The 21560-nt window shown below is 49.1% G+C and overlaps 2 protein-coding genes across 10 annotated transcripts in view; both read left to right on the top strand.

Annotated features, from left to right (window-relative positions):
• The window catches only part of LOC115857517 (alpha-ketoglutarate-dependent dioxygenase alkB homolog 3), a 181723-nt gene that overhangs the window by 52634 nt on the left and 107529 nt on the right, over positions 1–21560 (top strand). The window lies entirely within an intron of this gene.
• Positions 1191–2509, top strand: C8H11orf96 (chromosome 8 C11orf96 homolog). The gene has a single exon (XM_030864645.3). The coding sequence runs from the start codon at positions 1502–1504 to the stop codon at positions 1871–1873; it is 372 nt and encodes a 123-aa protein (XP_030720505.1). The 5' UTR covers positions 1191–1501; the 3' UTR covers positions 1874–2509.

Genomic DNA, 21560 nt, shown 5'->3' with positions numbered 1-21560 from the left:
TGTTTAGGTGTTTATTGTCTGTCCCGCCCCCTTACCTAGACTGTCACTTTCATGAGCGCGGGGACTTTCCTGAGCTGGTACACAGTAGGTTCTCAATAAATCTTTGTTGAATGGCTATGGAAGGAATGGAGGCCAAATTCCATGGATTCCCTCCTTTCCCAGCAGCCTTGTGAGCTGGCTGCTGGCACCCTAGGGCCGTGTGTCAGAGCAATGCTCACAGTTTCCTCTTGGGAGTCTGGGAACCCCGGGGCAGGGGACCTGCTCTTGGAAGCCAGCCATGGGGGCATTGGTAGGTATCAACCCCTACCAGGGGACTATGAGAGCATGGACTCTGGAGTGGAGCCCACTTTTCCCCAGCAGTCTCTAATGCGCTAATTACTTATCCTCTCTGTGCCCCCACTTTCTCATATGTAAAACTGGGAAAATACGGATTACCTCACAGGGCTGTTAGGAAGATGAAGTAGGATAATATATGTAAAACACAGCTCACTGCCTAGCTTGGAGTAAAGCTCTCCAGATGGTTAGTTATCATTACTGTTGTTGTTAGTGCCATATCTAAGTGTCATTTTTCTGACCACGAATGGGGGTGCGCGAGGGACTTGGGGGGTGCGGGTAGTGAGGAGACAAACATAGAGAAGACAGGGAAGAGAAGTGGACTGGAAAAATCGGGTGTGTTTGTATTCGTGCCCGCGTGTGTGTGCGTGTGTGTGTGTGTGTTTGGGGAGGGAGGTGGCATGGATCCAAAGAGGACATCCAGTCCTTCCTCGGAACTCAGTTTTGGGGAGCCCGGGTGGCCTGGCTCTCCCTGCAGCAAGGAGACTGGGGGCTGCCCCCGCCCCGCGCGCTCAGCGGCCAAATAACCAAGCGCCTGGATTGTGCGCCTCTGGGATTAGGAGGCTGGAGAGGCGGACGTGCGCCCCCGCGCCCGCCGCGGTTGGTCCAGACTTGGGGATCCCAGGGCGGGCAGGACCCGTGCTCCGGGGCCACCCTGCGCCCCCGCTCCGCAGCGTTCTCCGGAGCCTCGGATGCTCCCGGAACCCGCGCGGGCGGGGCCTGCCTTCCGGAGCCGGGCTGGCGGGCGGCGCTGGGGAAAGAGCCGCGACTTTCCCAGAGTGGCGGGGCGACGTCAGGCGGAAGGGCGCGGGGCGCGCACGCTTTAAAAGGCATTCGCTGTCATCCGAGCTCGCAGCCGTGGGGGCAGGAGCCGGCTATATAAGCGGCGAGCCGAGCCGCCGCGGGGCAGACGGCGACAGCAGCGGCGGCGAGCGCCTCGGAGCGCAGCGGAGCAGCGCCCCCGTAGCCCCGCACCCCTCGACGGGTCCGCCTGCCCTTCCGAGGAGCGCCGACCCGGGCCCGCGAGGGCCGCCGCCACCCCGCAGCAGATTTGGATCCCCCGCCCGGCGAGCCCCAGGCTGCTGCCTCCCGGGGGGCCCCGGCGCAGCGGCCGCCCCCGGAGAGCCCCGCCGCCCCGCCGTCCGGCCCAGAAGACGCCGGCAGCGCCATGGCGGCCGCCAAGCCCGGCGAGCTGATGGGCATCTGCTCCAGCTACCAGGCAGTGATGCCGCACTTCGTGTGCCTGGCCGACGAGTTCCCACAGCCCGTGCGGCCCGCCAAGCTGTCCAAGGGCAAGGGCCGGCTGCGGCGGCCGCGCCAGTCCCGCTTCAAGACGCAGCCGGTGACCTTCGACGAGATCCAGGAGGTGGAGGAAGAGGGCGTGTCCCCCATGGAGGAAGAGAAGGCCAAGAAGTCGTTCCTGCAGAGCCTGGAGTGCCTGCGCCGCAGCACGCAGAGCCTGTCGCTGCAGAGGGAGCAGCTCGGCAGCTGCAAACTGAGGAACAGCCTGGACTCCAGCGACTCCGACTCGGCCCTGTGAGGGGCGCCGCCCGCAGCCGGGACTCGCGCGCCTCGGCGGCCCGCCGGGGACAGATGTGCGAACCCCTAGGGGCCCCGCCCCCCGGGGTACCCCCGAGAACCGGGGGCCGCTGCCCCTCGAGCGCTTGCACCCTCACCCGGCTACGAACTGGTCGGGGCTCCCCGAGCTGCGCTCGCCCTGGGCGGGAGCGCGCGCCGGGGCGCCAGGGAGGGGGCCCGCTTTCTCTGCCCTTGTAAATGTTTATTTTTTAACTCCTCCCAGTACGAACTCTGCTGTGAGTGTGTGCGGGGAGGCGCACCCTCGCCGAGTCGCCCCGGGTCACCAGGGCTTCCCGGAGAGCCGCTCCATGCCCTTGTCCGATGGTTTGCAACTCCGATTTTGCACATGGCTCCACCGTGCCCCCCAGCGCACACCCGTTCACACTCACTCCCACACACTCTCGCTGAACACTTTTATAATTGTTAGGCGCGGCCGATGGGACTTGGGGTGCAGCGCAGCTGCTGCTGTGGCCGGAGGATTGATATTTATTTTTGCATTGCGATGGCTGACGGCGTTTATTTAACGCTCTTTTTACCTGGATATGTCTGTGAGACTCCCGAACGGAGACAAATAAAGTCAATATATTTGCACACTGCATTTCTCAAGGCTCTTGACTTCTTGAACCTTGAGGGCCCAGGCTCCCAAGACTGGGGGAGAAGTGGGGAGGATTCGCTTTAACGGGGGCCGGGAATCCCCGGGTGGAGGCAACTCCACAAGCTTCGCTCGCCGGAACGACGTCGCGTCCCCGGTGCCCGGGTGCATTACCCGCCTCCCCGGTGGATCCACCCGGCCCAGAGCTCTCCTGCCTCCCGGGTCTGTTCCCCATCGCCCGTGTCCAGGGTGGGGTGGAGCAGCTAGGGAGGCGAAGGTTGGCGCTGTGAGGACGAAGAACACCTGCCTGGCGCAGCTGACCTCTCAGGGAGACCCGGGTCAGGGTCATCGCCCGGTACCCACCACAGAAGACCCCACTCACTCCGAGCCCTTTCCAGGCGACGGGTGGGGAGATGCCTGAGCCAGCGATAGGAGACCCAGGCGGGGATATGTGGGTGGTGGGGTCCGAAGCAGGGCTGGGAGCTGGCGAGAGTGTGGGTACGCCCTCAAAGTCGCCTGCGGGTGAGGGCCCCGCTGCCCCCGCGCTGACTCAGCGTGATGCCAGGCGCTCCTGCGCTGGGGGAGCAAACGGCGGCTGTTTCGGTTCTTTGGTCCTTTTCTCCAGCTCTTCCCTTTGCCCTCTTCAAGGTTCCTCAAGGAATCTGTCTTTGGTCAGAGCTTGAAGGGCGCTTGGGTACCACGGAGTCCCCCGCACACACACACACACACACACACACACACACACACACACACACACACACACACACACACACACACACACACACACACACACACACACGCCTTTGCTTACAGATGAGAAAACAAACCTAGGGAAAGGTCACATGAAGAGCAGGGGCCGCGCAGCGTGCTTTCCTGACTCCGCGTCCAGTGCTCCTTGAGTCACAGGACTCTGTCTTTCCAGTGCTTTCCAGCAGCTGTCTGCATCCCTGTCTACGCCCTGAATCCTCCGGGTTAGCAGTGTAAGAGGCTCCTCCGGCCCGTTGTGGTAATGGGGGTAATAAGCCACATTCGGTTGAGGAGTGCAGGTCCTCACACTTGGGGGCCCCTCCCAGCCCACCCCTCCAAGAACACTCCAGACTTGAGCCACCAGGGCCAGGCTTTCCGCTGAGCAGTTTAGAGAGACCCGGAGAGGATGGATGCCCCCTGGTGGTGGGGGCCTGGCGCTCAGCTCAGCCCAGCCCTGCGGGGCATCTGAGCTGCCTTTTACTCTTCACCCTGCACGTCTTGTCACCCTGGGCTCTGTAGAAAACGAGAAGGCAGAGGAAAGAAAACAAAGAAACAAAAATAGAACACACAGGGTGTAAAAGAATGTCCTCCCCTCTGGCTCACACAGAAGGCTGCCGGGCTCAGGGCCTTGGGGACTGCAGCCTTTGGTGCTGCCCTCGCCCCTGGGAATACACCGTTTCAGTCCCCAGCAACAGCCAGTTCCACTGTGAGGGCACGTGTCCAAGGCACTTAACTGCAAAGGCATCGGCGTGGTGAGGCAGCCGTGGGTCCATGTTTTGATTCCCGTCTCTGCAGTGGCCGTGGCGAGGCTGGTTTGAGCCCCTTGGGGTGGGAGGAGGGTGGCCCAAGCTCAGAACTTCCTCCCCGAGCCCCCTCCCCATTCTCTTCCCTCATCCTGACCCCCCTCACCCCCATTTTATCTTACATCTTGGGCGATAGCTCCTGTTTCTGCTCTTCAAGAGGCAGGTGCTGCAAACCTTCCTATGGGTTCACCCTTCCAGACTGACATCCTGGCTAGGCGTCCCCCTCTGGGCACCACGGCCCTGCCAATACCCTTCGCCCTGCTGGAGAGCCTCCTTCTCCAGCCTCCCATCTTCAGCCCATACCCCAGCTAAAGGCCTCCCTGAAGAGTCTCCTTGAGTCATCCTGGCTAATGTCTGGGGACGTTGTAGGGGACCACATTCGATCGCTCCAATTCCTGCTCAGCTGCTGGCAGGGCCCAGCGCCCAGTAGGTGCTTCCGAAAAGTTTGTTGGGTTAAAATGAGTAAGGGGGCAGTGAGGAAGATTGATGCTCATTTTGCCTACTTCCTGATTTGTTTTTAAATTAATGTTTTGTTACCCAAGAACTATTTGTTCATTATATTAAAAACAAGTCAGTCATACTCCTACCACCCCCGAGATAAATATGTCAACATTTTGGAGGTTATGCCTGTATTATGTGTGCATGTATATGTATATATATGTGTGTATATATGTGGATATATATATATATATATCCACATATATATTTTTTTTACAAAATGGGTTTATGCTCTAAATACTATTTAGGATGCTTTTTTTTTTCTTACTTGGATTTCTGTTTAACATCAGTATGTATCTATCTATATCATGATTTTTATGAACTTCTCTTAAATAGGTACTCCACATTTAATTCAGCTCATTTCCCACTCTTTGGTATAAAAGTGATGTCCCATTTGTTTCAGTTTCTTACTTTTGCCTATACTGGCAGTTCTAAGGATTGAATATGGAAAGAAGTTTGGAAGAGGTGGTGACATGGAGAGAGGCTGGGGGTAGAGATTGGGATGCTGTCATGTCGGGGGTATGGCTGGGTCGGGGTGCTACGGCCCCTGCGCTACACGGGCGCACTCTCTGGTTCCGAGCATCTCTGCTCTGCACAGAGGAAGAAGGAGGGGAGACAGGAGGGGCTGCTCTGAGGCCCCTGTGTAACTTCTGGGACTCAGCTCCTCCCTGTGGCTCGAAGGGAATCCAAGGCAGCACGGGCTCCAAGGAGGCGGCTGGGCTGGGCTGAGCTGGACCGGGAGGCCAGATGGTGGGAGAGGAGGAAGAAGAGGGAGACATGAGCTGAGGGAGCAAGAGAGCATGAGAACCAGAAAGATGGGAAGGAATGAGGCCCTCGGGGAAACGGGGAAGCTCAGAGACAGAGAGAGATGGCGAAATACAGAGTCGGGAGCCAGAAAATGTCAGGAGACTGAGAAGAATAGGGGCCACCCTTAGAGAGAGAGAGAGAGAGGAAGAGAGAGAAAGGGGTCTGTAGAAAGTAGTGGGGAGGGAAGGCGAGGTAGAAAGTCTGGAGACTGCGCATTGGAGCAGAGAGAAAACCGGGGTGAGAGCGCCTCTCTGGGAGCTGTAGCGCCGGCATGTGCCAGGGGTGGGTGGAAGCCTGCCCAGCCGTCTGGCTTTCCAGCCGTCTGGCTTTACAAGCTTGTCCAAGGAGACGCCTCCTTCCTTCCCTTCCCCACCTGGGCCTTAGCCCACAGTCCTAGCCTGGGTGATGAGTTTTCAAACAAGCCGGAGCTCAGAGGAGGTAGCAAGTCGCCATCCCAGCCCTGGCCGGCGGCCTCTTCTAAACATTCCTCTTTGGCCCTGGGGGAGATATTTATCAGGGTGTTTCTTGGACTCGTTTAAGTGCCAGATTGTCCTTTGCAGTCTGCTGTGTGCCACTCCTGGGTCTGCTTGGTGGGGGGCGGGGTGGTGGTGAGAGGGAGGTGCTGTCTGTGACCCCAGGGAATCGAGGTCAGCTGTGGACTTGGGAGTCCTCCGTCAGGGAGCACATTTGGGGTGGCTCTTAGGCCCACCGGGCTCTGCAAGATGGGGGGAGGATAAAGACCACCATTTCGTGAGCACCTCCTGTGGGTACTCTGATTTCATCCTGAGAACCTTACCCAGGCGTTTTACAGAGGAGAAAACTGAGGGTCAGCAGGGTTAAGTTTCTTGCGCAATGGCATACGGCTAGTCAGTAGCGAGCTGGATTGCCACATGTATTTTCTTTTCTATTTGAAAGCCTACACTCTTTCTAGAATATGATCGCAACTTCTTACTGTGCCCCCTGTGGCGGCGATGAGAATGGGCCTTGCAGACCTCTGGTGACAGGGGTGTAACTGACCAGTACAGAGCAGCTCTGGCTTTGCAATCCATCCCCTTCTTTCGCGGAGGCTGTGCCCCCCACAGGCTGCTCCCCACCAGCGACTGTGTACGTGGCTGGGATTCTAAGGCAGAACAGTTCTTGGGAGACATGAGATTTCTTCGTTGGTGGACTTTGGCTCAAAGATTTCCCGATGGCAATGCAGAAGCTTCCTCAGATTGCAGCGCTGTCCACGGACACCTTTTCTCCCTCTCTCCTTCTCTGGGGTCACTCCTGCTTTGCAGCCTGCTGGCTGGCTTCCCTCTGCTTCTCTCTGTATCTCACGTCACACAAGCATGCCTCCTCGTGAAAGCCTTGCACATTTAATCCCACCTTGGAGTCTGCTTCTCGGAGAACCCGGGCCTGCACATCCTTCCATCTCCTGGCAGCTTCGTGGTGCAGCCCTGCATCTCCCTCAGGCCCCCACTGGCACAGGGTGGGATGGCAGGCATCGTTTTAGAGAGAACTGTAGGGACATGGCCAAGTTTACCAAACAAATATGTGTTGGGAGGTCTGCTGGCCGTGTGGTTCTGGATGGGGAATAGCACGCTGCAGACTGTGTGTATATACGCCGTGAGAGGGTGAGGGACTCCCACGTGGACAGTCCTCTCAGCCACGTGACTCACACAATGGCCATCTGCCCATTCAGCTCCCAGGCCCGCAGTGGAGACTGATAATTGTTCACCAACATTGATTTCCCGCTTCCTCCAGGGCACACAGCCAGCCTCTGTGTCGCAGACGCTCTTGGACTTAGGTCTATCGAGGTGCTAAGTTTTTGCCAATGGCATATATTGGGAAGAGAAGCATGTTTCTCCCAGACCTCGGCCTTAATGTGTACCCTTCTCCTGCCCTGCCCACCGTGCTCTCTGTCCCCTACCCACAAGTGACAACATGGATGTGCCTGCAACCCAGTGATCGAGCCGACAAGGCCAGTGGCCTAGGGGATGGCAGAGAAACAAGATGAAAGGACCCCAGGCCCCTGGACGACCTTGTGGAACCAAACAGCCTGCCGATCTGGAAAGATCACTGTGGACAATTACACATGAGAGAAATGCACGTCTATCTTCTCTGAGCCACTAAATCATTATTGGGTCTCTTTGTTATACCAGCCTTCCCTTACCCTGAATAAAGAAATATTAGCGCTGGCAGTGGGGTACTGTCCTAACAAAACTTCTGCAGTGCTAGGCGTTGACTTAGTGATTTTGCTGCAAGCGGGGAGCGTATAAACATTGCAGGTTGGAAAGTTAGAGCCCCTTGTTATACTTTGGAAAAGCATTTGGTAAAACCATGTTTATGACATTTTGGAAGGCTGATCATGTATTGACCGAGAACATAGCTCTAGGAGAAGTGGTTGGAAAGAGACAGAATATTTGTGTGCATTGGCTACTCTCTGTGGCTTTTAGCAAATTATTACAAGACATGAATGATGGAAAGGAATAAGGAGTATCTAGAAACATGGGGCCTCACAGCGGTGAGAGCCGCCCCTCTTTGTAACCCACACAGAAGGAAATCATCAGTTGTGGCTCAGAGCCTTTCTCGAAGGCCACCCAGGAAGCCCGGCCCGGGATCCAGCCCTGGAGCAAGGTTAGACTAAACGTCTCATCTGCCCACTCAGACTTATTGTGGGAGAATCCACATTCCCCTCTCCTCCCCTTCCCCCGCCACCCCATGTAGCCCAAATTAAAGTGAGAGTGTTACGGACCACGGTTCTTGGCCTCCTTAATCGATAGAAATTGATCAGAGTCCAGACAAGAAATTCAGGCAAAGCTTTATTGGGGCCCCTGCTGCAGCAGGGGGGAGGGAGAACAAGTAACAGGTTCCCTTGCTCGCTTGCTCACCGCGGGTTGCGGGGTGAGCTGATTCCTTATATGGGGTGAGGGTAGGGGTGTGGCCAGGGGTCGGGCCAGAGGGGCTTAGGCGTTTGGCCCACCCTTTGGGTGGTATTGTGTACAGGGGGGCCATGCACAGTATCCTGCTTTTGCTCCTGACCCCCTGCTTTTGCTCCTGGCTCCTCAGAAGTGGCAGTTAGGGGCTTCCCTGGTGGCGCAGTGGTTAAGAACCTGCCTGCCAGTGCAGGGAACACGGGTTCGAGCCCTGGTGCGGGAAGATCCCACATGTCACGGAGCAACTAAGCCCGTGCACCACAACTACTGAGCCTGCACTCTGGAGCCCAAGGGCCTGTGAGCCACAACTACTGAGCCCGTGTGCCACAAATGCTGAAGCCCACGCACCTAGAGCCCGTGCTCCACAGCAAGAGAAGCCACTGCAATGAGAAGCCCGTGCACCACAATGAAGAGTAGCCCTCACTCGCCGCAAATAGAGAAAGCCCGTGCACAGCAACAAAGACCCAATGCAACTAAAAATAAATAATAAATTAATTAATTTAAAAGAAAAAAAAAAAAGAGAAGTGGCAGTTAGGTTTTTTTTCTTTTTTGTATCTTGTTGTCCATAATTTGCCCACTACCTTACAGTTTCTTTGTGTTTTGTTGCTGGAGGAGACATTTGTCCAGGTACAAGCACTGCAGCAAAGGGTCCCAGGTCCCAGCCTGTCTCAAGAGGGCTGGGCCAGAGCAGGAAACAATGAAATAAAACAGGCTTCAGAATTATGCTGAGAAATGGTCTTTGCTTATGACTCTTGGCTCTAGAATCAGCTAGAAGCGCCTTGACCACAGCTTTTTGAACGAATAGCCAAGGCAAGTCGCAATTGGCCAGTGATCAGGATTGTTTGAGCCCCAAAGAAACCTTCAAGGAAGCCAGACTATTTAACACCTGCTTCAGATGTAGCCACAGAGGATGATGAGGAAAAGAGAGTCTTCCAGCACCAGGTTGGCCAGGTTAGCTTCCTCACCGTTCATGCCAGCGAGATTTGCCTCCCTCTGTGCACCAGTGACTTCTGAATGTTTCCTTTCCTCCCTTTTCCCCATGAGAGTCTGTGCTGTGGTTTTCCTATCCCTGTCCACCACCGTATTTGGGTTGGGGAGGGGGATGCGGCCGGGGTGGGGGAGGGCAGATGAATTGTCTTGCAGTTTATGTCACTGAAGTGGGAGGAGCCGTGTGGGGCTCAGGGGGGGATTTCCTTTCCCCCAGATATCCTGCACTTTGATCGGGAAGCATAACCAGATGGAGTTTGGGATCCACGTCCTTGGAGAGGATGTGAGTGTGTTCTGTTGTGGGAAGGAGGGTCACAGGGATATCTGGTAGCCAGCTGAGTAGTGGGTACTGCCAGTAGCCCAGTGAAGTCCGTTTTCAGCATCTTCCCCGGCACAGGGCCAGGCTGCCGTCTGCCTCCTTTGCGGCGAGCAGGGCCGCGTGCTAAGTGCTCCGGAATGAGCAAGCGAGCGGTGCGTGTCGCCGTGTCACGCTGGGCCTGGGCCTTAAGACCGCAGGCGTGTGGCTCTTGTTCTTCCCCAAGGACCAATGTGGGCATTCCTGTGGCCTGCATTTGACCAAGCATGAGGGCGGTGCTGGGGACCTCAGGACATGCAGCTGCATGTGGAGGTGGAATGTCGACTCAAGATGGGCCATTCGCTGAGAGAGAAATGAGCCCCCGTCTTCCTTAAACCTCTGCCTTCCTGCTGGGTCTCTTTGTATTCAGCCAACTAATACAGAGGCCTTTCCCTCAGTCCACAGCAGAGTGGGGCAGAGGGGCCCTCCAGGAAAATGTCCCATCCTCCGGACCGGAGTGTGGACATCAGACTCTCACCCCAGATGTACTCCAGCGGTGGGGTGGGGAAGATATAAGCGGCTCAGGACCTGGACTCGCGAGACACTCGCCCCAGCTCTGCTCCTTGTCCTGTGGCCTTGAGCAAGTCCCTTCCCCTCTTTCCCTGAGAGCCCTCCCAGCTTTAATTGCTGAAGCTTATAGAAGACCCCAAGCACCTTGGAGCACCTAGAACCTTAGAATCCTGGCCCTGGGGGACGTGTGGGCAGGCAGTGTGCTCAGGGACCAGACCTGCAACGCCAGCCTGTACAGATGGGGAGACGGGGGCACAGAGGGACAAGGTAGAGTCTTCTCTGAGACGACAGCACCTCCACCCCACTCCTCTCTCCCAACCTTGGGGAGAGTCCCAGAAACTCTAGGCTGGGCTGTTCTGTGCTGAATAATTCATGCCAAACCCAAAATAACAGCCTGAGAGCCAACCCGCCGCAAGCTGGGACCCCAGCCAATGCGCCGTTGCCCCACGGCCCTGATACTGCCCTCGCCAGGAGCTGCTCTGGACCAGTTGGTTGGCCTTTAGGAAACCTCTGACCTTCCCTCTGATCTTGTGTGGAGGAGTCTGACAAAGCTACCCCTGCCCCCGTTGTCCTAGATGTGTAAGATATTCCAGGAAAGGCCAGCCCACGTGAGCCTATTACTCCCAGATCCATGCCTCATAAACCCCATTTTACTGGCTGTTATATGTGCTCTGAGGTTTATTGGTTAGCTGTTCTTTGGTCTGCTGTAGAATGTAATCCCGTAGAAAGCTTCTGGGTACGCTGAATCTGTTTTGGACCATCAATGAGTAGCCCAAGTGTGGGACTGAGCCCAGTGGGGGGCATGGTCCTTGGCCCTAAAGAAGCCTGATGGGGACACACACATGCACACACACACACGGATATATTCATAAAACAATTCAGGATGGGGAGGAAGCTCTCAACTTGAGTTGGGGTGGAGGCGGGGGTTTAAATCTTGACTCTGGCCCTGAGTCACCTAGGTTGTATTTGGCTTCAAAAGTGTAGCACAGAGTGGCCATGGCTCAGACCACAAAGGCAATAGTTACTGCTCAAAGAAAAGACAGCTGAAGGAGGGTTGAGTGGCTCAGTGATGCCATCAAAGACCCAGATTCAAAAAGAATCTTATGGATAGGAAATACAACCAGACCCAGCTTAGTGAAAGCTGGGTCTGAGGATCAGAAAGCCACCAGGGGCTATGCCGCTCTCTCCATTTCCAGGAAAATAAATTAAATAAAGCCAGGTGTCAGGGACTGGGCACTAAAGATGAGTAAGGCTTAGGGGGAAAAATAAAGGACCCAGATTCTGACCATGTTCTCTGCCATCTTTGACAATGTCTTTTCCCCTCATGGTTACAAGACGGCTGCCACAGTACCAGCATCACATCAGCCTCCCAGCACGAAGGATGGTGCTGGCAAACAAAGAGCCTTCACCTGGTAGTTCTCTTTTATCCTCTTACAGCATCATCTCAAAATCCAGAAATCTTCTCATCTAAATTATATCCAAGTTCAATGAGGCTCATCAGGTACAGTTCCTCAGGTACAGCTCCCTACCTATGGTTCCTCTTGATCTGAAGACCTGTAGACTATAGGGACAAATTATCTGTCCCTCACACATCCAACATACAGTGGTAGAACAAGCATAGGATAGCTTATATAGACCCTTCTCTTCAAAAAGAAGGAAAATAGAAGGTACACAGAAGGCACTGGTCCATAGCTATTCTGAAATATAGCTTCTCCTAACAGTCTTTAAGTTTTTACTAACAATGTCCTTAAGATCCTTCCAGCTTCTGTCTACTACCTGGCCCCAAAGCTACTCCAAATTGTTTAGGTTTTTGTTCCAGTTACCAAAATCTGTATTACCATAGAACTAATTACCCCGAAACTTGGTGGTGTAAAACAACAATAATTATTTAATATCTCTCATGAGTTCTCTGGTCAGTGTTTGCGAGCACCTTGGCTGGGTGGTTCTGACTTGGAGTCACTTATGAGGCTGCTGTCTGACGTTAGCTGGGGCTGTAACCATACGAGGGCTTGACTAGGCTTGGAGAGTCCAAGGTGGCACACTCACACGGCTGGTAAACTGGCACTGTCATTGGCTGGAAGCCTCAGCTCCTCTCCATGTGGTCTTTTCTAGAGGGCAGCTTGAGTGTCCTCCTGACATGGTGGCAGGCTTTCCCCAGAGTGGGTGATCAGCCTGATTCAGTGGGAGAAGATTACACAAGGGTGTGAATCCCAGCAAAAAAGGATTACCGGGAACCATCTGGGAGCCTGGCTACCACACAATACCTCTGTTAAGAATGGAATAGTATGCAATAGCAAAAAATAAAGAAGTTATGTGCTGATATGGAAAAGTCCTTAAGATCCATTTTAATGTAAGAGAAGCACGGTGAAGAACAGTGCATCTGTTAGGGAGAAGTTTGTATATGCATAGAGTATCTTTGGAAGGATGCTTTATGGGGTTGGATGAAATGCTGCTCAGTCCGCCTTCTTGCAAAGATAGGGAAGCGGAGGCACCAGTTGGCTAACGGACTGTCTAAGCAAACAGTCTTCAGGTAATTGAAAACCAGCACAGACTTGGCTCAGTAGCGTGGGTAAAATGATCCCACATCCTTGATGAGGCCAGGGGACAAAGACTCAGTTGCAGGTACTACAGGGGAGCCCTGGTTTCTCTCAGCTGGATCTGCTGTATGTTTCTCCTCACCTGGGAAGAGAGAACCAAAGACTTGGAGACAGGGGTGTAGGGCCTTTCTGTGTATTTCATATTATGCAGATGATATGCAAATTACATACATGCCTCCACTCCTCTTCTTAGCGGAACCAAAAGCTTTGGAAGACTGTCAGCCAAGATGGAGCAACAGCACTGAATTTACCTTCCTTCCTGGAATAGCCCCAAAAGTCAGACAATACGTACATGAAACAACAATTTTCAAGTCACCGGGCATCAGGCAGTGAAGGACACTGATCCTTGAGATAGGAAATAAATCATGTGAGCCTTGCATTGCTCTGGATTTCTGTCTTGAGAGACTTTCAAGACTGTGGCTCAGGAAGGGGGGTTCAGATGGAGCCTGGCACACTCCCTGAATTGAGAAGAGGAAGCTGAGAGCCTGGGCAGACCACGGCGTCTAGAGTTGGCAGGGCAGTGTGCCCGAGAGGAGAGAGCTGCAGAAAGAACGAATTCCAGACATCTGCAGAGGGTCTCCCTCCAGGATTCAACAGATCAGTGAATGCGTGCGAGGCTGCGGAAAGAAACAACCAGAAAGGATTAGAGGAAACCCTACCTGGTGCTCACACAGGACTGAGAATAACACCTGTTCCCATCAGCCAGACTGGAAAACCTTATGATTCACCGGGCGTTGGGAAGAGTACTCAGAAGGGGCTTGCCTCAGTAGCGGGGGTAATCCACCCTAGACTCAACATGGCTCTGGTCCTGTGTAACAAATCCTAGAAGAAACACCCGAAAGGATACTTTAAAGCAAACATCCAATGATCTCTATTTTATTGAACGCTTTTATAAAGAGTGGAGGTGAATGTTAAATGTCTTTCTGGCATCTATGGAGATGACCATGATTTTTTTTCCTCCCTAGATCAATTACTAAAATAAATTATACTAATAGATGCGCTAAACTGTACTTGAAGTCCAGGAGAATATTCCTATGTCAGCATGGTGTACTGCTCTTTTAATATGCAGCTAGATTCTGTTAGATATTTTATTTAGGTATTTTGAGTTGTTTTTCACAAATGATGTTGGGCTGTGAATTTTTCTTTTTTTGGTGCTACCTGAAAATGATAACCCTCGACATTTTTCTCTATTTCCTTGATAGAAATGATCTGTTTAAATGTTTTTATTTCTTTTGGATCCATTTTGACACATTATTTTTACTGAGGAAATTATCCATTTCATCCATATTTTCAAGTTCATTCGCATAACGTGAACCAATTAATCTCACGTGAGCCTCCTAATCTCTTCCGTTTCTGTGGAATTCCCCCTATCATTTTAGATTGTGTATAGTTTTCATTCCTCTGCCTTTTGCTATTGGATTTTTTTCAAAGAACCAGCTTTTGAGTTTGTATATTAGTTACATACTATTTTCTATTTTATAACTTTTATTAATGTCTGCTTTTATCTCTTATAGTTCTTCCTTTCCTTAGTTTTCAGTTTATCGTCTAACTTTCTGAATTGGAAGCTAACTTTACTTCTTACCACTCTTTTCAAAAAAAATTGATATAGATATTTAAGGCTATGAACTTTCCTCCAACTACTTCTGTAACTATATTTCATTTTCACTCTTTTATGGTAATACTGCAGTTTTAGATTGCATTTCCTTTTGACCTGAGTTGTTTAAATACCAGTTTAAAATTTTTCCAAGCAGAAGAATATGTATTTTTTCAGATTTAGTTATTAATTTCTTTTTCTTTAGTTTCAGTGTGGCCAGATAATGTTTTCCATACTACTTCTCTTTTTGGGAAGTTGTTGAGATTTTCTCTATGACCTTATGAAAGCTCCATGGTCACATGAAAACACAGTGTGTTTACAATTTTCATATGTCAGATTTTCCCAATAAATTATAATGTTAGTATGTTCTGTGTCTGGGATACAGACTAATAGGTATTCACTGTAATCTGTTTTCCTGTTCTACCTGGGGACAGGATTAGACTACATTTACTAGACCTTCTTATAGATAGGTATGTCCGTGAGACTAAGTTCTGTCCAGCAGAATGTAGGTAGACACTTGTGTGCCATTTCTACACCTAGGTCTAATGACTGTATATATGCTTCTCCCACATTTTCTACCTTCCACTTGCCAGCTGAAACCTATATATGGTGGTGGCGTAGCTTCTACCATGCTGATGAAGACACAGCCCTAGAGATGGTGGACTAGACATTGGGAAGGAACCTCAGTCTGGCGTGCTTACCTCCTTCTACTACATGAGAAAGAAATTTAGTTCTTTAAGTCACCATTTCTTTTCTCTCTCTCTCTCTCTCTCTCTCTCTCTCTCACACACACACACACACACACACACACACACACACACACACACAGCGTCAACAACCGTTACCCTAACAAATATCAAAATTGGCACCAAGAGTAGGGTCCTGCCATAACTGAAACCTAGTGGGTAGGGAGCAGGTGGCAGGAACACAGATACTGTAGTTTTGTATGCTGGAAATCTGGGGACTCTTGGCCAAATAATAGGTGAAATTGTTTCCTGCGATGGTCTGAAAGGCAGATTTTGTACCTTCCAAGGTTGTAACTTAAGGAGAAGTCGGGAAGAGCTAGATGGTTAGTGAATATTGGCTGCTCCTTGTTACTTTTACCAAGATTTTCAAAGAAAAGAGATGACATCCACACACGTTGGACCGATTTCAAGCAAAGATGAAAGGGAATAATGTCTTAAAATGTCGGGGCCTCACAGGGTTGAAAAAGCCGTCTGCTTCTGTCACCTAAGCAATAGGAGATCTGACAGTTATGGCTCAGAGCCTTTCTCAAAGATTATCTGTTAAGCAAAACATTCATTCAAGGCATCCAGCCCCAAGGCAAGGATCAGACTAAGGGCATTGCTTCTCAGTAAGGATCAGAATAAGGGCCTTGCTTCTCAGTAAGCCTCTTATTTCAGTAGAACTCCAAATAGCTGCCTTTAATGTGAGGAAAGAGGTGTGGCTAGAGCTAAGAAGCAAAGGAATGAAGTAGACTTGAGAATCACCTGAGCATCAAGTGTGGTTACTGGCTTATGGTGTGACTGGAAGCAGATAGACTTTGGTCTCTAATACATCTTCCAGGGCATTGTTTTTCCCAAAGAAAAACCCATAGTTGTTTAGGCCCTAAAACAGCCCCCAAGGCAGATGTGTTGACACCCACTTCAGAAGAGGGCAGAAGAGAAGGAAGAATGTTCCAGAGGGCAAAACCAGAGCAGACAGAACACCCACTGCCAGGGCAGGGGTCCTGACAGTTCCTGCCCTGGGATTACTGTGTATTTGTCCATGCTCTGTCTTCTGAATGGGGGTGTTTACTGTGGTCTCACTTTCTCTGTTTCATTACTCTCTCTTGGTCAGATAGGTGGAAAAAGAATTGTCTTTTAGCTTACAGGCCTTCGGACCACAAGGAACCACATCTGAACCTGGTGGAGAGGTCTGTGTATCCCTGAGAGATCACCAGTACGGTAACTGGATGGACTTTCTGGTGTGTCCCCCATGGAAGAGGATTGAGTGTGTCCTACTCATGGGGGAGTGAGCACCCTGGGGAACGGGCTTTGGCACAGATTGGTAGCGATCCCCTGAGGTCTCTTCTATCCATTTTCCTAGGCGTGAAGCTGGGCCACTACCAGCTCACCTCACTCTTTGAATTTAGGTTTATACAGTGACAAGTTTCCTCCAATAAAATGTGAGTGCAGGTAGTATTTGCCACTTACAGACCCAGGCCTGAGATTATGGGCTCCACAATCTCTCCTCGCTTCTGCCAGGAGCAACGTGAATATGGTGGTAACTTGGATTCTACCAAGCAGATGTTGCTGCAGTCTTAGGGGATGGTGGAACCACAACTTGGAAGGGATTTGGGTCCCTGAACTATTGAGTGAGCAGAGCTGTCTACCGTCCTGGACTGTTACAGGAGAGAAAAATAAAGTTGTTTCTTCTGTAGGTCTCTTGTGTTCAGCAGAGCTGCCTTACGTGCTACACTATCCTTGCTTTTCTGCCCCTGAGACCCGCCATGAGAGATGAATTCCAGTCTCCTACTTCTCATGTGCTCTGATTTTCCTTGCGCTGCAGTAATTAGTCCTGGTGAATGTAGCTGCTGGGTTATCTGCTGCACAGACATTCATAATAGTTATATCTGCATTTGAGTGGTGCCCTGATAGATAACACAATTCCTTTCCATTTTGTTTAGTGCTTTGGCCTGAATTGCACTTTGTTTGATAATGAAATAATGACTTCTGCTAACCATCATTATTATTATTTATTTGACTAGAATGCCTCTGTTTGTCTTTTAGTTTCAACCTCTTTGTATTAGGTATGTCTCTTGCATACAGTGAAGAGTTGGTTTTTATTTTACTTTGAGATTTAATCTAAATATATATATATATATTTTAAAAATTAGTTAAATACAGACCTATAACAAGTAAAGAGATTGAATCAGTAAATCAAAAACCTCCCAACGAAGAAAATGTTTAGGCCAGGATCTGGCTTCACTGGTGAATTCTATCAAACATTTAAAGAGGAATTAACACCAATATTTCTCAAGGTCTTCAAAAATTAGAATAGGAGGGAACACTACTTAACTTATTCAGTGAGGTCAGTATTATCCTGATACGAAAGCCAGACAAAGACACCACAGGAAAAACTACAGACCAGTATCTCTTATGAATATAGGTACAAAAATCCTCAACAAAATGCTAGCAAACTGAATCCAATTTAGCCTATTAAAAGGATTTACACCATGACCAAATGAGATTTATCCCAGGAATGCAAAGGTGGTTCCACAAATCCAACATCTTTTCATGATAGAAACACTCAGCAACTAGGAATAAAAGGAAACTTCCTCAGTGTGGGAAAGGACATTTATGAAAAGCCCACAGCTCACCTCTTACCAGATGGTGAAAGACCGGAAGCTTTCCCTGAGATCAGGAACAAGATAAGGATGCCCGCTTCTGTCCTGCTAGTCAACATTGCACTGGGAGTTCTAGCCAGAGCAATTAAAAATCTTATTTAGGAAGGCTTCTTCTTCCTTTTTTCTAGTGTTTACCTTCATAATTATAGCATTATATAGAACAGTTAGTTCCCTACTTGATTAGACAGTATCTGTTAGTGTCCCAGAATGAGCAATAGAAAAATCAGTACATTTCCCCACCTCCCCATCTCTTCCCTCAACACAATGCAAAATGATCTCTATACATGTTTATCTTTGTATTCTTAAGTATGCTATATTAAATATATTAAACATATTGCTATTATTTAATTTCTCTACTTGCGATGATCTTCCTTATCTCCTAGCTCTTACAGACAGGGCCATCAGAGAACATACTCTATTCTCATCTTCTTTCACTCCCCCCACCCCATTTTTTACTAGATATGTCATTTCTACATTGTCATAGCATATACAAATTTACACTCAGATGTCCACATTTCTTTTTGCCTCCACTCTACATTTAAGTGCATTCAGTGCTTTCTCCTGGTCCTCCTTTTGCTGTGGCTTCCCTAGTCACCACTTGGTGGTTTGCAGTTTGTCCTCTGGTAGTTTTCTCAAGAAGAGTTCATGGGAACAGTACTCCCTGAGTTCTTGCATGTCTAAAAAATGTTTGGAGCTTTTATACTTGAGGAACATCTTGACAGCATATAAAATCCTTGGCTTACCCTTTTTTCCTTAAATATTCCATGAGTATTGTGCCACTGTTTTGGCACTGAAAATTGCTGGGGCTAGCCTGATTTTATCCTTTAATGAGTGATGTGATTTGTTTTGTGGGGCCTGTCTGCTCAAAGGATATTTTTGTTATCTTTAAAGCCCAGTAATTTTATTAAGGGAGTCTTGGAGTTTTCTGTTCTAGGTCAACTTTCTCTGGCACACATAGTACCTTTTACGTAATTGAAATCTTTTATTTCAAGAAAGTTTCCGTTAATTCTATTTTTTAAGTATTTTTTGTGTTTCATTGTTTTGTTTTTCTTGTCCAGAGACTCCAATTATGTGTATGTTGGCTCTCTTTTGTCTTTTTTTCTATATTTATCATTTTCTCTCTAATTAAAAACAAAACACTTTGTACCTTTTGCCTCCTTCTATTCACTTTCCTTATTTATACCCTCCTTCTTATTTATACCTCCTTCTGATTGCTTCCTCATTTCTGAAATTTCTGAATTTGTGAAATTCTGCCCTCAGTTCTTCCAGCTCTTGTTTCACCTCCTCCCGTTGCCTTGCCATCTCTTCACTGAGTTGTTAGATGTCTGCTTTGTGTTCTTCCTTCACAGAGGCAATTATTTTATTAAGATTTGTTAATTCATGAAACAACGTTTGGTCATATTTTTCATCTATTCCATGGTAACTTTTTTTTTTTCTAGCCAGTGTTCTTTATTGGTAGGTTTAATGACCTTTCCCATCCTTTTGTGAAGTATCTTTGTATTGCTTCTGTGCTAACTCAGTGTTAAAAATTACATCTCTTGGAATGAGTTGGATTCCTATGCCCCAGCTATTGTAGAAGTTTCTTTCAGGCAGTGTAATTTTGCTGGCTTTTCCTGAGATTTGCTGTCACTGGGCTACTGTGCTATTTTCTCTGTGCATTAGTTGCCTAACTCCACCTTCCATCACCCACAATGAGGCTTCTCTGTCTCTACTCTGTGCTTCTCAGCTCTGTATGTAGCTTGTGTTGAATACAAGGGATCTAAGTTTATTATTTTAGACCAGTGGTTCTCAACCAGGGACAATTTTACCCCTCAGGGGGTATTTAGCAATGTCTGGAGACATTTTTGGTTGCCAAAATTTGGAGCTGGCAGTGATGCTGCTGGCATCTAGTGGGTAGAACCCAGAGATGCTGCTAAACATCTTACAATGCATCAGCCTGTACAACAAAGAATTATGTACCCAAAATGGCAATAGTGCTGAAGTTGAGAAACTTTTCTTTAAAATGAACCCTCAACTAAAGGTGAAGTATTTTTTGCTGGAGTTGTTTGAAATTGGCCACTCCTGGGCTGGCTTGCTATTCTGCTCTCCCACAGCCTCCACCAAGCAATTTCTGTTTCACTTCATCTTCATAGCTTTTGTGTGAAATCTTTGCTTTTGCTAGTCTCTATGTATTTTTGAGGGATTGGTTAATATAATAGAGTCTGCATTATTTTTTCTGTTTACCTTTTTTGCTTTTGAACATCCAGGAAAATAAGAGGGAATTTGCTTCTTCCTGCTTCTCCATTCACACCAAAATCTCTGGGTGGATACTTTAAAACTTCAGCTTGTGATGTTTCAGTTTAATGTGAATTCAGGCTTCAAAACCACTGAGAGCCCATGTGGGATTATGAAATCTCAGGGAAAATGCTTTTCCCCTCAACTCAGTGCTAAGATTTCTTTCTAGGTTTTAGTGGGGATGGTGAGTGGTGGCTTCTGCCTTTAGTTTCTCCCTAACCTAGTGGAGAGGCCACTGGAGATCCAGCTTTGTGCAGGGCTGGGTCTTCTGTTAGTGTCCCACCTTGGGTGGGTTCTGGGAGTTCACTCTTCTGTTTCTCATCTCTATCAATCAGCCCATGAGAACCAAAGCCAAGGTTCATATGACTTGGCAAATGCTCTCAAGGTGAAAGGCAGCCTCCTTCCCTGCCCAGCTCTCTGGGTTCCTGACTTCACCTATTTTTTTGGCTTCCGAGTGTTCCGAGTTGTGAGATCACTGATTAATTTTTTAAAAATTCTTATTTTAACCAGCTTTTAAAATTGCTTTCAGCATAAAAGTCAGTTAACAGATCTATCCCACTATAGTGCACCAAACAGAATTTCTCTCCTTACCTCTCTAAACCTCTATTTCTTCATCTCTATGGGATGAGGGAATAGTAACAGAGGTTATCTCTAAACTTTCTGTGAGGATTAGTCAGGTTAGTATATGTAAACCACCCAGAACAGTGATTGGCAGATAGGAGGTGCCTGGCCAATATTAGTTTTTCCCCCTCCCTACTTCCCAGTCCCTTCCAGTCCCTCATTCCCCTCTCCCTGTGATGGGAGAGAGCCCAGGGGCAGTGAATCTCCTGTCCCCAGCAAGCCCTGCTGGCCCACAGATCCTGCCAGGACCCCACCTCCTGCCCACGCCTCGGCTTCCCGGCACCAGTCCTCAGGGACCAGCTCCTCAGCCTTACAGAGCTTTCACTGTTTCCTCTTGTTGTTTCCTCCTGCCCTGGAGAAGGGCCAGAAATAATGTTTCTCGCTGTCGGCACCCTTTCCTGCCAGCCGGAAACAACTCTGTCTGCACAGAGGCACAGCTCCCTGGGTCGGTTTGGCAGTTCTAAGATCTGGCCTTGGATCTCTCTCTCTCCTCTCCCTCCGCACACCCCCCCCCCCCGAAACAAGCATAGGGGGAGTTTTTCTTGATTTTTTTGATAACTTTTAATTTGAAAATAATTTCAGGTTTAGGAAAAAGGGGTGCAAAAATAGTACAAAGAACTTCTGTATATCCTTAACCCTGATTCCCCAAATATTCACATTTTACGTTATTTGCTTTATCATTTTATCTACTGATTTATCTATATAACCATATATATATATTTTACACACATACATCAGTATTATTATTATTATTTTCTGGACCATCTGAGAGATAGTTGCATATATGAAGCTCCTTTACCCCTTAGTACCCCTTCATGTGTATTCCTAAAAACAAGGACATTGTCTTTCATATCCACAGTGCAGTTATTGAAATCAGGAAATTAATATAACTATAATACTATGAGGTAACCCATAGAAATTCACATTTTTCCAGTTGTCCCAGTAATGTCCTTCATGG

The sequence above is a fragment of the Globicephala melas genome, chromosome 8 (assembly GCF_963455315.2).
Source record: "Globicephala melas chromosome 8, mGloMel1.2, whole genome shotgun sequence".
NCBI classification, from domain to species: domain Eukaryota; kingdom Metazoa; phylum Chordata; class Mammalia; order Artiodactyla; family Delphinidae; genus Globicephala; species Globicephala melas.
Note: the sequence above shows the minus strand (reverse complement) of the source record. Positions and strands in the feature narration are given on the sequence as shown.

Excerpts from the sequence above, each read along its gene's own strand:
- C8H11orf96 (XM_030864645.3), top strand. The coding sequence starts at position 1,502 with ATGGCGGCCGCCAAGCCCGGCGAGCTGATGGGCATCTGCTCCAGCTAC.